Source organism: Saimiri boliviensis, chromosome 17, assembly GCF_048565385.1.
Source record: "Saimiri boliviensis isolate mSaiBol1 chromosome 17, mSaiBol1.pri, whole genome shotgun sequence".
In the NCBI taxonomy this organism is placed as follows: domain Eukaryota; kingdom Metazoa; phylum Chordata; class Mammalia; order Primates; family Cebidae; genus Saimiri; species Saimiri boliviensis.
In genome coordinates this window covers 66,006,957-66,020,095 of record NC_133465.1, presented here as the reverse complement: position 1 = coordinate 66,020,095, position 13,139 = coordinate 66,006,957, and the positions used below count along the sequence as shown (strand labels likewise).

The window sequence follows — 13,139 nt, the reverse complement described above, 5'->3', positions numbered from 1 at the left end:
GGCAGGGATGCTGCCTAAAGTCCAGACCATACTTGGGGAGACCAGAAGATGACACTCCAAAATACGCAGGCTCCTTGAGCTGAGAGCAGTTCTGAAGCAGCAGACACAGGAAGCTCAGTCCACCCTGTTTGCCTAAAAGCAGGACATAAATTTACAGAGACAGAAGCCGCCCGGCTTCCCTTTCTACCACGGAGCAAAGCTGAGCCACTGAAGACATTCTTGCGCCCTAGAGGGCCTGGGGCCAGCTCCAGAGGCATCCACAGGAACAGGCTTCCCCAGCCAGCCTGTACCCACCAGCTCTGTGCCTCCCGAAGGGGCTGCCCCTCAACATTTGTCTGGTGGCTTCTCTAAAAATGCCCTGTTCTCTGTGGAAGATGAGAGCTGAGCTGGGATTCAAAGCTACCTCTTTGTTTTGTTTTTTTGAGTTGGAGTTTCACGCTTGTCGCCCAGGCTGGAGTGCAACGGCTCACTGCAACCTCTGCCTCCAGGGGTTAGAGCACTTCTTGTGCCTCAACCTCCCAAATAGCTGGGAGTACAGGCATATACCACCAAGCCCAGCTAATTTTTTTGTATTTTTAGTAGAGATGGAGTTTCGCCATGTTGACCAGGCTGGTCTCAAACTCCTGACCTCAGGTGTTCCACCTGCCTCAGTCTCCCAAAGTGCTGGGATAACAGATATGAGCCACGGCACCCGACCAAAGCCACCTCTTTGAGAACTAGGCACTCCCTGGATGTCCCCCGTGCACACAGGAAACGTGCATGGTGACGAACCTCTGTCTTTCTCTTGGTAATCTGTCTTTTAGTCACAGGGGCCATTCCAGCTAAAAACCTAAGAAGAAATGCTTTGCCGTCCCCTACACTGGCCCTGCGATGCTTTGGGACTTGGCCTCCTCCAATACCCACTGCTCCCTGCCAGGAGTAGCCAAGAAGAGATGTCAGAAGGGCTGGCAGTGCTGGAGGAGGGCTATTTCCTGTCTGCTCCCGGATCTCCTAGCATCTGCTGGTAATGGTGACATTTGGTTCCGGTTTCACTGTACTCCCAGAACCAGCCTTCTGTGCTCCACAGAGATGCCAGCACCCACTGGGCACAGCCTGTCCTCTGAGTTTGAGTCTCAGCTCTGTGGCCCCTTCCCTAGGAATCTCAGATGGAATAATTCCATCTTCCCTTCCTTGGCCCCCAGCCACAGGGGCAGGGTAGCTTCTTTCCTCATTTTTCTTTCTTTTCTTTCTTTCTTTTTTTTTTTTTTTTGAGATGGAGTCTCGCTCTGTCACCCAGGCTGGAGTACAGTAGCACGATCTCGGCTCACTGCAACCTCCACCTCCTGGGTTCAAGCAATTCTCATGCCTCAGCCTCCCAAGTAGCTGAGATTACAGGCGTGTGCCATCATACCCAGCTGATTTTTGCATTTTTAGTAGAAACTGGGTTTCACCATGTTGGTCAGGCTGGTGGTCTCAAACTCCTGACCTCGGGTGATCCACTGGCCTTGGCCTCCTAAAGTGCTGGGATTACAGGTGTGAGCCACCAAACCCGGCCAAGGGCCTGTCTTAAATAAAATAAAATAAAAAATCGGCCAGGCTTGGTGGCTCATGCCTGCAATCCCAGCACTTTGGGAGGTCAAGTCGGGCAGATCACTTGAGGTCAGGAGTTCGAGACCAGCCTGTCCAATGTAGTAAAACCTCGTCTCTAGCAAAATACAAAAAAAAAAAAAAGTAGCTCAGCGTGGTGGCAGATGCCTGTAATCCCAGCTACTTGGGAACCCAGTAGGCAGAGGTTGCAGTGAGCCAAGATCATGCCACAGCACTCCAGCCTGGGCGACAAAGCAAGACTCTAAAGACTCTATCTCCAAAAGAAAAAAAACCTGCATATATATATGTGTATATATATATATATATATATATATATATATATATATATATACACACACACACACACGTATGTAGAGATGGAGTTTTGCCATGTTGGCCAGGCTGGTCTCAAACTCCTGACCTCAGGTGATCCACCTGCCTCAGCCTCCCAAAGTGCTAGGATAACAGGCATGAGCCATATATATATATATGTATATCTATATGTTTATATATAGATATAAACATATAGATATATGTATATATCTATATGTTTATCTATATCTATATAGATATGTATATCTATATCTATATACATATAAACATATGTATATCTATATGTTTATATATGTTATATATATAAACTACATATATATATATATATATATATATATATATATATATATGTAGTTTTTTTTCTTTTGGAGACAGTCTTCACCTAACAGTTCATGTGCAGCAGGCCCTGTTTTAGCTGCTTCACTCACGAAACCCTCACAGACCCTTATGAGGCAGAAATGATTCACCCCACTGGGAGGCTCTTGGAGGCAGGGTAAGGCGTGACTGTCTGCTCAGGGTCACAGCTGGTGCACCTGTTTCCTGAAGTCTGGCTCCTGAGATAACATGCAAATCTACCCAGCCTGCAGCCTCTTCCTGTATCCATGGATGGCAGCAAGTGACCACATAATATTCCAGATTATAGCTGAACCACAGCTACCTTTCATTTATTTATTTATTTATTTATTTATTTATTTATTTATTTATTGAGATGGAGTATTACTCTTGTCCCCTAGGCTGGAATGCAATGGTGTGATCTCGGCTCACTGCAACCTCTGCTTCCTGGGTTCAAGCAATTCTCCAGCCTCAGCCTCCCCAGTAGCTGGGATTACAGGTGAGCACCACCACGCCCAGGCTAACTTTTTGTATTTTTAGTAGAGATGGGGTTTCACCAAGTTGGCCAGACTGGTCTCAGGTGATTCAGCCGCCTGGGCTTCCCAAAGTGCTGGGATCACAGGCGTGAGCAACCATGCCCAGCCCATAGCTACCTTTAAACATTTGCATTTTGGGGAGCTTTTCAGCTATCGTAGACCTGGACCCCCGTGAACTGACAAGTTTGGCACACTTGAGCCAAGAACCTTGTGACTTCCTGAATCATTTGCCTTGTGAGTTGTTATAATGTTCCCTTAGCATTTGCCTGCTACCTTCTCAGCCCCGATGGCCCTGGCCTTTTACCTTGCTCCATTTCTGTCTCTCCCACCCATCTTGCCAGTGCGATTATGAATCTGGCCATATGGGCAAGGAAGTGTCTCATTTGGCAGGAGCCTCTGCGGTGCACAGAGAGAAGGCACTAGAAGCCACTTGAGGGTTTCCACTTGAACCAAAGTCTTCAATGATGTTGGGCATTTGGGACACTCTCAAATGCCTCCAAAGGGTCCCACCAAGAGCTACTAAAACCGAGGGATAGCCGAGGTCCCTGCACTTCTGAGGACTCAGTGCCTTATGATTCCATTTCAGATTTTCCAGCGGCCGGCCCAGCAGCTGCTGCCTACCACCGTCCTTGCTGAAGCTGGGAAGGGTCACTCCCAGCAGGCTTGGCTCTCTCTGCCTGTGTTTTGCTCCGGTCCCCAGCATGGTTTCTGGTATCCTATAGAGAGAATCGGCTGAGAGATCCAAGTTGGTATTATTTTTAGAAATAAAGAGCACTCAGTCCAGCTTGCTGAGGCTTGTTTGGAGAATGGAGATGGAGAAAGGCCTCATATTTTTCCAAAGTTCAAGTTGGAGTGGTGCAACGTGGACGCAAAACTTCTGAATTGTTGCCTGAAATGTTCCCTTTTCTTGCACTGATTGACCTTGTCTTCCAATTAGTTCCTCCTTCGGGGACAGGGTTGAGCAACCCTAAACACACCCCTCTTTGTCTTGTCCTGTTTGTTCCTGGACAATCCTTCATGCCAAATCTGCACCTGTGCCGCCCCTTTCTCTTCTTGTTTCTAGTACAGAGAAGATCTTTCCATAATTCATCAACTGAAACTGGCCTGGTTAACAAGCAGCTCATTTTTTCAACCTTGAAAACGGAAATAGGGTTGTAGATGCAAAATGTCACCTTGTGGAGGGAGAGCTGGCTTCGAACTTGCAGGAGGTGTCTGGCGGGTCTGGGACCTCAATTGTCAGCCTGGTCTTATATAGAGAAATATTAAAAAAAAAAAAAACTAAACTAACACTGGCCAAGTGAAATATCACTTTAAATGTTGAAAAAGACATGTTAAGGCTGGGAGCAGTGGCTCATGCCTGTAATTCCACCACTTTGGGAGGCTGAGGTGGGCAGATCACAAGATCAGGAGTTCGAGACTGGCCTGGCCAATATGGTGAAACCCCATCTCTGCTAAAAAATATAAAAATTAGCTGGGCGTGGTGGCACATGGCTGTAATCCCAGCTACTCAGAAGGCTGAGGCAGGAGAATCACTTGAATCTGGGAGTCAGAGGTTGTGGTAAGCCGAGATCACACCACTGCACTCCAACCTGGATGACAGAGCAAGACTCCATTTCAAAAACAAAACAGAACCCCAAAATTAGCCAAGTATGGTGGTGCGTGCCTGTAGTCTCCGCTAGTTGGGAGGCTGAGGCAGAAGGATTACTTGAGCTTGGGATGCAGAGGTTAAAGTGAGTCAAGATCACAATAGAGCAAGACCCTGTCTCAAAAAAAAAAAAAATTAAAATACCATTTTATATATATATCAAAATAGGCCAGGTGCGGTGGCTCATGCCTGTTATCCCAGCACTTTGGGAGGCCAAGGCTGGCAGATCAAAAGATCAAGAGATTGAGACCATCGTGGCCAGTGTGCCAGGCTAGAGTGCAGTGGCACAATCTCGGCTCACTGCAACCTCCGCCTCCCGGGTTCAAGCAATTCTCCTGCCTCAGCCTCCCGAGTAGCTGGGACTACAGGCGCACACCACCACGACCAGCTAATTTTTGTATTTTTTTTTCTTTTTTTTAGTAGAGACAGGGTTTCACCATGTTGGCCAGGATGGTCTCGATCTCTTGACCTCGTGATCCACCCGCCTCGGCCTCCCAAAGTGCTGGGATTACAGGCTTGAGCCACCGCGCCCGGCCAGAAAACAAATCTTAAGACTATAACACTATTTTTCTAGAGAATGCATTTGACAGGCCAACTCTCATTCACAAAAATACATCGTTACATTTGTGTTGAACTGCCCCACACAGCACACTAATGTTGGGGTGTAACACACGTACTTCTAACTCAAAGCTGCTTTCAGGAGCTACTCAACTCAATGAGATTGCCTTTGCAGTTAGGGAAGCAACTACTGAACATATGTATGAATGAAAAGAACTGTACTCCCGGCTGGGCGCGGTGGCTCAAGCTTGTAATCCCAGCACTTTGGGAGGCCGAGGCGGGCGGATCACGAGGTCGAGAGATCGAGACCATCCTGGTCAACATGGTGAAACCCCGTCTCTACTAAAAATACAAAAAATTAGCTGGGCATGGTGGCGCGTGCCTGTAATCCCAGCTACTCAGGAGGCTGAGGCAGGAGAATTGCCTGAGCCCAGGAGGCGGAGGTTGCGGTGAGCCGAGATCGCGCCATTGCACTCCAGCCTGGGTAACAAGAGCGAAACTCCGTCTCAAAAAAAAAAAAAAAAAAAAAAAGAACTGTACTCCCTTCATAACAAGAGATTATTTTGGAGACAGTTGATAAAAACCATACATCCTTTTTATTGTTAAGTCATAAAGAGGTATCAAAATTAAAAGCAAAAATTACAGGGTAAGACTTAAAAACTACTAGGAGCGTCAAAGGAAGGGAAAATGCGACTAGGCGCAGGGAAATATGAATTAATGAACATGGGGAGGACGAGGACAACGCATAAAGTAACAATAATTTAGTCAGTGCGGGTTTTGTTTTCAAGAAGACAATATATAAGTGCTTCAGCTGACATTTATTTTTATTTTTATTTTTTTATTTTTTTTATTTTTATTTTTTATTTTTTTGAGACGGAGTTTCGCTCTTGTTGCCCAGGCCGGAGTGCAATGGCGCGACCTCGGCTCACCGCAACCTCCACCTCCTGGGTTCAGGCAATTCTCCTGCCTCAGCCGCCTGAGTAGCTGGGATTACAGGCACGCGCCACCATGCCCAGCTAATTTTTGTATTTTTTAGTAGAGATGGGGTTTCACCATGTTGACCAGGATGGTCTCGATCTCTTGACCTCGTGATCCACCCGCCTCGGCCTCCCAAAGTGCTGGGATTACAGGCTTGAGCCACCGCGCCCGGCTTATTTTTATTTTTTTATTTTTGAGACAGAGTCTCACTCTGTTGTCCAGGCTGGAGTGCAGTGGCATGATCTCAGCTCACTGCAATCTCCGACTCCTTGGTTCAAGCGATTCTCCCACCTCAGCCTCCCTAGTAGCTGGAACTCTAGTTGTGCATCACCACACCTGGCCTCTGCTAACCTGATTTTGGAATTAAGAGCAAGAAGCCTCCACTGCGCACAGTGGTTCACACCTGTAATCCCAGCTCTTTGGGAGGACAGGCAGGAGGATTGTTTGAGCTAAGTGTTGGAGATTAGCCTGGGTAACATAGCAAGACCTCTGTCTCTATAAAAATTAATAAATGGGGCAAAATGGACATAATTTAGTCCATACTTTTGATCATAATTAGAAATTGAAGTATATTTTTATGTATTCTTCTTTTCTTTTTTTTTTAAATTATAAAAATTAGCCGGGATGATGTTGCATGCCTTTAGTTCCAGCTACTGGGTTGGCTGAGGTGGAAGAATCACTTCAGCCTGGGGAGGTTGAGGCTGCAGTGAGATGGAGTTTTGCTCTTGTTGCCCAGGCTGTAGTGCAATGGCATGTCTTGGCTCACTGCAACCTCTGCCTCTCAGGTTCAAGCGATTCTCCTGCCTCAGTCTCCCGAGTAGCTGGGATTACAGGTGCCCGCCACCACTCTTGGCTAATTTTTGTATTTTTAGTAGAGACAGGTTTTCACCATGTTGGCCAGGCTGGTCTCGAACTCCTGACCTCAGGTGATCCACCTGCCTCAGCTTCCCAAAGTGCTGGGATTACACGCATGAACCACTACTCATGGCCAGTTCCCTCCCCACCCCCCCCCCTTTTTAAAAAGAAGGTAACAAGGTTTTTGTCGGGGTCCATGAGCTGGACATGTGTGCAGGGGTTAAATAATTCAGCCTAGGCTGTGTACCCACTGTGCTTTTTCTTTTTCTAGAGAGCTGGTGGAATAGGGGCCAGGCTGCTGCAGGCCCAGGGCAGCCCAACTTCCAAACCCCGTAGCTTCAGGTTTGTGACCCTTCACGACATGCTGAGTCACAATCTACTGCTCCCTCAAGCCCAGTGTCACCACAAACAGAGTCTCTAAAGGACATTCTCAGAAGATGGTACTGTCAATGTGAGAGGCACCTCTCATCCCCCCAATTTCTGGTGCAGCTAACTAGAGACCTGAAACGCTTCCCTGCGCTTTACTTTCTAATGCAACAGGTACTGATTGTCGGCCTCTGGAGCCCACGACACTGCCCTAGACACTGGGAAACATGGAGTACTAAGGAATACACTATCTTGGTGAGGCGGGATGGCTAAGGCCTGTAATGTCAGCATTTTAAACGACTAAGGTGGGAGGTAGAGGCTTCGGTGAGCCGTGATCGCGCCACTGCACTCCAGCCTGGGCAACAGAGCAAGATCCCATTTCAAAAAATAAATAATATACATTTTTTTTTTTTCAAGTAACACACTTTTTGGCTGTAAAAGCGCTTACATCCTAGTTGGGAAAACAGATGTTTGCAAAGGTGAATAAATATGCAAGCATCAAAACAACAACAATAAAAATAAAAATAATGCAAGCATCTACTTGTGGCACAGTGCCGCGGGCCAGGCGGCTTACTGTGGTTGAGGTCACCCAGAAAGATTGTGGAGCTGATGCATCGCGAGTGGGTCTCGGCGGGGTGGTGCATATGGAAAGAGCGGAAGGAGGGTTTTTATGATTGAGAGCGAATACTGGCAACCGGGCCTTTGGCATGTTTCAGGGAACCTTGCCTTACATGCAGACACAGGGTTGGGGGAATGTTCAGGAACGCCTGAAAGATCAGGCTCAGGAGGAGACCACCTTTTGGACGCTTCAGTACTGCGGGCACCCAGCTGGGAAGAACCCCGCCCTCCACTTTTCAAATTAATCCCAGGCTGGCGCACCGGCCTCGTGGGGCGGGCACTATGCTGCCATAGACATGCAGAGCTAGATCGTCTACCTCCTCGGAGGCTGACATGTTGGGTCCTGGCTGAAAAGTTGGAAACGGCTGGGGCCAATACCGAGCTACGCTGGTCCTCCCAAGAGGGTGAGACATAAAGAGCTCCCCTGGAAGCAGTCAAAGCGGGGGCGGAGCGAACCCGTGACGCGCCCCTCGGAAGAACAGGCTTTTAGAGAGTCGCCAGCCTCCTTGCCCTCATCCGAGATGGCGGCCTGAGGGCGCTCTCGCCGGCGCTCCTCCGATGCCCGGAGGGGGCGGTGGCCTTGCCTGTGGCTCGGAGGCTGAGGCGCGGGGTGTGGCGAGGGGTTTGGTCGCGGCTGTCCGTGGCGTGGGGTACGCGGGGGCGCGGACCTCCGAGCTCTCCCCGCCTGCGCCGAGGTTCTCCGCGCCTTCCCCACCCGATCCCGGGTCTCGCGGTCGGAAGCGCTCCGGGTGCAGCCCCGCGCGGGGCCGGCCGTAACCGCGCCGCGGGCCGGACGATGCCCAAGAAGCCGCTGCTGCTGCCCCCGCTCTCCGCGTCCTCGGCTTTCCGCGTCCCGCGCGCCCGCCCCGCGCCCCCGCCGGCCATGAACGCCGCTCGCACCGGCTACCGAGTCTTCTCGGCCAACTCCACGGCCGCCTGCACGGAGCTGGCCAAGCGCATCACCGAGTAAGGGGGCGGCGGGAGGGCCGGGCCGGGCCTCGGGGCGCGAAGGCCAGCGAGGCGCCTCCCGGCCCGGGTGCAGGAGGTGGGGCGCCTGCACCTGGGGCGGGAGGCGCGGGCCTGACCTTTCCCAGCCGGACAAACCTTGGACGTGACGGAAACCACCCCCTGCTCCCCGGTTTTGCAGCTGGGAGGCTTGGGGCGGACTCTCGGTGACCTGAGCTCCCCGCCCGGTGACTGTGTCCGCGGCCTGTCTGCCTTTCGTCTCCCCACTCCCCCACCCCGGGGCGGACCGAGTTATCTGGAGCTCGGGGAGAGGGGCTCTGGGCTTGGCTGCCTTCCCCACAGCTGGAGTTGGCCCCGGAATCTGACCCTCGCCACTCCCAAGTCTTCCTGCAGTGAGATCCGTGGGCGTGGTTGTGACTTGGGGGACCCGACGCGGGGGGTGCGGCCGCAGGGCAAAGGTGTGGGGACTGGCAGTGAGAAGAAACCAGCTCCAGGGAGTCAGATGGGCCGGAGCTGCTGGTAGAAATGCCAGGCCTGACCCCGCTTTGTAAATCAGCTTGGAATGGAATCAGTCCTGTGTGTCTTTAACCCCAAGGCTACTTACTAGCTCTGTGTCGCGGGCAAGAGACTTGGATTTCCCTGAGCCTCACTTGTGAAATGGGCATGATTCTGTCTCTTGGCCAAGGATACTGTGAGCATGACCGGGATAATGTAGAAGTGGTATCTGACTCTGGCAGAGCAGGGGCTCATAGTAGCCCTCTGAAGACCTGTTTACTCAATGGCCTTTTTTTTAAGTTGGCTCTTTTGGAGTATTCCAGAGCTCTGATATAAAGGAGGAGTCTTGGCCGGGCTCCGTAGCTCCCCGACTCTACTAAAAATACCAAAAAAAAAAAAAAAAAAAAAAAAGGAGCCTTATGGTCTCTTTCCATATAAACTTGTTAGAAATCTAAGACTTAAGTCCAGGCTCAGTGGCTCACGCCTGTAATCCCCACACTTTGGGAGGCTGAAGCGGGCGGATCACGAGGTCAGGAGATCAAGACCATCCTAGCTAACACGGTGAAACCCTTCCTCTATTATAAAAAAAAAAAAAGAAAAAAAAAGAAATCTGAGACATAAAACGAATAGGTCGTCTTTAATGTTTTAAGTCATTTTCACATTTTAAGTAGTTTTCATTAGAGTTACTTGGCTAATTTTTTAGGGTTGATAATTGAGAGATATATTTTAAACTTCTGGGTGGAAACGTAGAAGAAAGGGAAAACCTTAGTTATATTTTTTCAGCTCTGCCTGGTTTTTTTTTTAATAGTTGAAGTTTTGGAGATTAGACTAACGTTAAAACAATCCTTTTGCAATCTACTACCTAGTTTCTATTTCTAACCCTTGATTATTTGTCTTTTTTTTTTTGTCTTTCTTTTTGAGGCCAACGAAAACACTGACTTTAAATGAAGCTTGTGTGTGTGTCTAGTGGTTCAGATTTACCCCACCTGACCTTGTTGAGGGAGAGCAGAGGGGAACAGGGCACATTTTAAAAGCCAGTGAGGTTTTTTATTGTTTTGTTTTAGATTCATCCCTGCCAAATTCCAGAAAGGTTTTGAATTACTATAAATGATACATATTCCTAAATACTTCCCTTATCTATTTTATTTGTCGAGTCCCTCAGTAAGATTTTATCTTATCTACTTTATTTAAAATTTTGAGACACAGTCTTGCTGTGTCTGGAATGCAGAGGTGCCATCTCGGCTCACTGCAACCTCCACCTCTCAAGTTGAAGAGATTCTCCTGCCTCAGCCTCCCAAGTAGCTGAGATTACAGGTGTCCACCACCACACCTGGCTAATTTTTTTTTTTTTTTTCCTTTTGAGACAGAGTCTTGCCCTGTCACCCAGGCTGGAGTGCAATGGTATGATCTCAGCTCACTGCAGCCTCCACCTCCCGGGTTCAAGTGATTCTTCTGCCTCAGTCTCTCGAGTAGCTGGAATTACAGGCACGCGCTACATGCCTGGCTAATTTTTTGTATCTTTAGTAGAGATGGGGTTTCACTGTGTTGATCCTGCTGGTTTTGAACTCTTGACCTTGTGATCTGTCCACGTCAGCCTCCAAAGTGCTGGGATTACAGGCGTGAGCCACTACCCCCAGGCATTTTTGTATTTTTAGTAAAGATGAGATTTTACCATTTTGGCCAGGCCGATCTCGAACTCCTTACCTCAGGTGATCTGCCTGCCTCAGCCTCCCAGAGTGCTAGAATTATAGGTGTAAGCCACCGCGTCCAGCCTAGTAAAATAGGTTTTATTTTAAAAGAAGATTATTTGCCACTGAACAAAGTTTGATCAGTAGATTAACCGCTGAGGTTATGATATTTTATTTCCATGATTCCTTCCAGACTTTCTAAACTTCAAACAAGGATCTTCAAATTTTTTTTTATTATGCACTTTAATCAATAAAATAGTTAGATACATTACCTTCCCAGGATATGTGAAAGTTACATGTGTTTTATTACCCACCCCACCACCCAGTATCTTTCATCCAGCTTCCACACTTAGCAACTTTTTGCTAATCTTATTTCATCTATTGTGCATTTTTTTTTGGGGGGGTGGTGCTGGAGTATTTTTGAAAATCGTTAAATATGTTGGCTGGGTGCGGTGGCTCATGCCTGTAATCCCAGCACTTTGGGAGGCTGAGGCTGGCAGGGCACCTGAGGTTGGGAGTTTGAGACCAGCCTGACCAACATGGAGAAACCCATCTCGGGCCGGGCGCGGTGGCTCAAGCCTGTAATCCCAGCACTTTGGGAGGCCGAGGCGGGTGGATCACGAGGTCAAGAGATCGAGACCATCCTGGTCAACATGGTGAAACCCCGTCTCTACTAAAAATACTAAAAATTAGCTGGGCATGGTGGCGTGTGCCTGTAATCCCAGCTCCTCAGGAGGCTGAGGCAGGAGAATCGCCTGAACCCAGGAGGCGGAGGTTGCAGTGAGCCGAGATCGCGCCATTGCACTCCAGCCTGGGTAACAAGAGCGAAACTCCATCTAAAAAAAAAAAAAGAGAGAGAGAAACCCATCTCTACTGAAAATACAAAAAATTAGCCAGGTGTGGTGACAAGCACCTCTAATCCCAGCTACCCAGGAGGCTGAGGCAGGAGAATCGCTTGAACCTGGGAGGTGAGGGCCGAGATGGTGCCATTATACTCAAGCCTGGGCAACAAGAGTGAAACTCCATCTCAAAAAAAAAAAAAGTTACCTTTTTAGTCGTTATTAGGTGTACACCTCAGTGGCACTAACTACAGTCACAGTGTTGTTGCGCAGCCATGACCACTATCCATTTCCAGAACTTTTCATCATCCCAAACAGAAACTCTACTCATTAAATATTTACTCCACATTCTCCCCTCCCCTCATTCCCTTGTAGCTTCCGTTCTACTTTGTCTCTGTGAATTCGCCTATTCTTGGGACTTCATACAAATGGAATAATACAGTATTTGTCTGTTTATGTCTGACTTATTTTATTCAGCATAGCTTTTTCAAGGTTCATTCATGTCATAGCATATACCAGAATTTCATTCTTTTTTTTTTGAGATGGAGTTTTGTTCATTACCCAGGCTGGAGTGCAATGGTGCAATCTCGGCTTACCACAACCTCTGCCTCCCAGTTTCAAGCAGTTCTCCTGCTTCAGCCTCCCAAGTAGCTGGGAGTACAAGCATGCACCACCAGCTAATTTGGTATGTCTAGTAGAGACGGGATTTCTCCATGTTGGTAAGGCTGGTGTCAAACTCCCGACCTCAGGTGATCGGTCTGCCTCAGCCTCCCAAAGTGCTGGGATTACAGGTGTGAGTCACTGCGCCCAGCTTGGAGTATTTTTAAATAGATTCCCTTACATCATATCATTTCACTTGTAAAAACAGTAATGCTTACTAATCAGGACTTAAAACCTCATACTACTATTAATTCCTTAATATTATTATTATTATTATTATTTTTTTTTTTTTTTTGAGGCAGAGTTTAACTCTTGTTACCCAGGCTGGAGTGCAATGGCGCGATCTCGGCTCCCCGCAACCTCTGCCTCCTGGGTTCAGGCAATTCTCCTGCCTCAGCCTCCTGAGCAGCTGGGGTTACAGGCACGTGCCACCATACCCAGCTAATGTTTTGTATTTTTAGTAGAGATGGGGTTTCACCATGTTGACCAGCATGGTCTCGATCTCTTGACCTTGTGATCCACCCGCCTCAGCCTCCCAAAGTGCTGGGATTACAGGCTTGAGCCACTGCACCCGGCCTCCTTAATATTATGTAGTATCTAGTCTTTGTCCATATTTCTCTGATTATTTTATTTTTATTTATTTTTTGCCATTAAAATTTTTTTTTTAATGGCTTTTTATGCTTGGGTTATTCTAATCAGGATC

General features: G+C 48.2%; 1 protein-coding gene across 2 annotated transcripts in view; it reads left to right on the top strand.

Annotated features, from left to right (window-relative positions):
* The first annotated feature begins 8,273 nt into the window (after window positions 1–8,273).
* PRPSAP1 (phosphoribosyl pyrophosphate synthetase associated protein 1) overlaps window positions 8,274–13,139 on the top strand; it is a 38,544-nt gene continuing 33,678 nt past the window's right edge. Inside the window, exon 1 of one of the 2 annotated variants that reach the window (XM_039476365.2) lies at window positions 8,274–8,754. In XM_039476365.2, the coding sequence (XP_039332299.1) occupies window positions 8,585–8,754 (170 nt within the window). In that variant the 5' untranslated portion in view covers window positions 8,274–8,584. The remainder of the gene's footprint in view (window positions 8,755–13,139) is intronic. The other variant, XM_010342393.3, reaches the window with a different exon arrangement.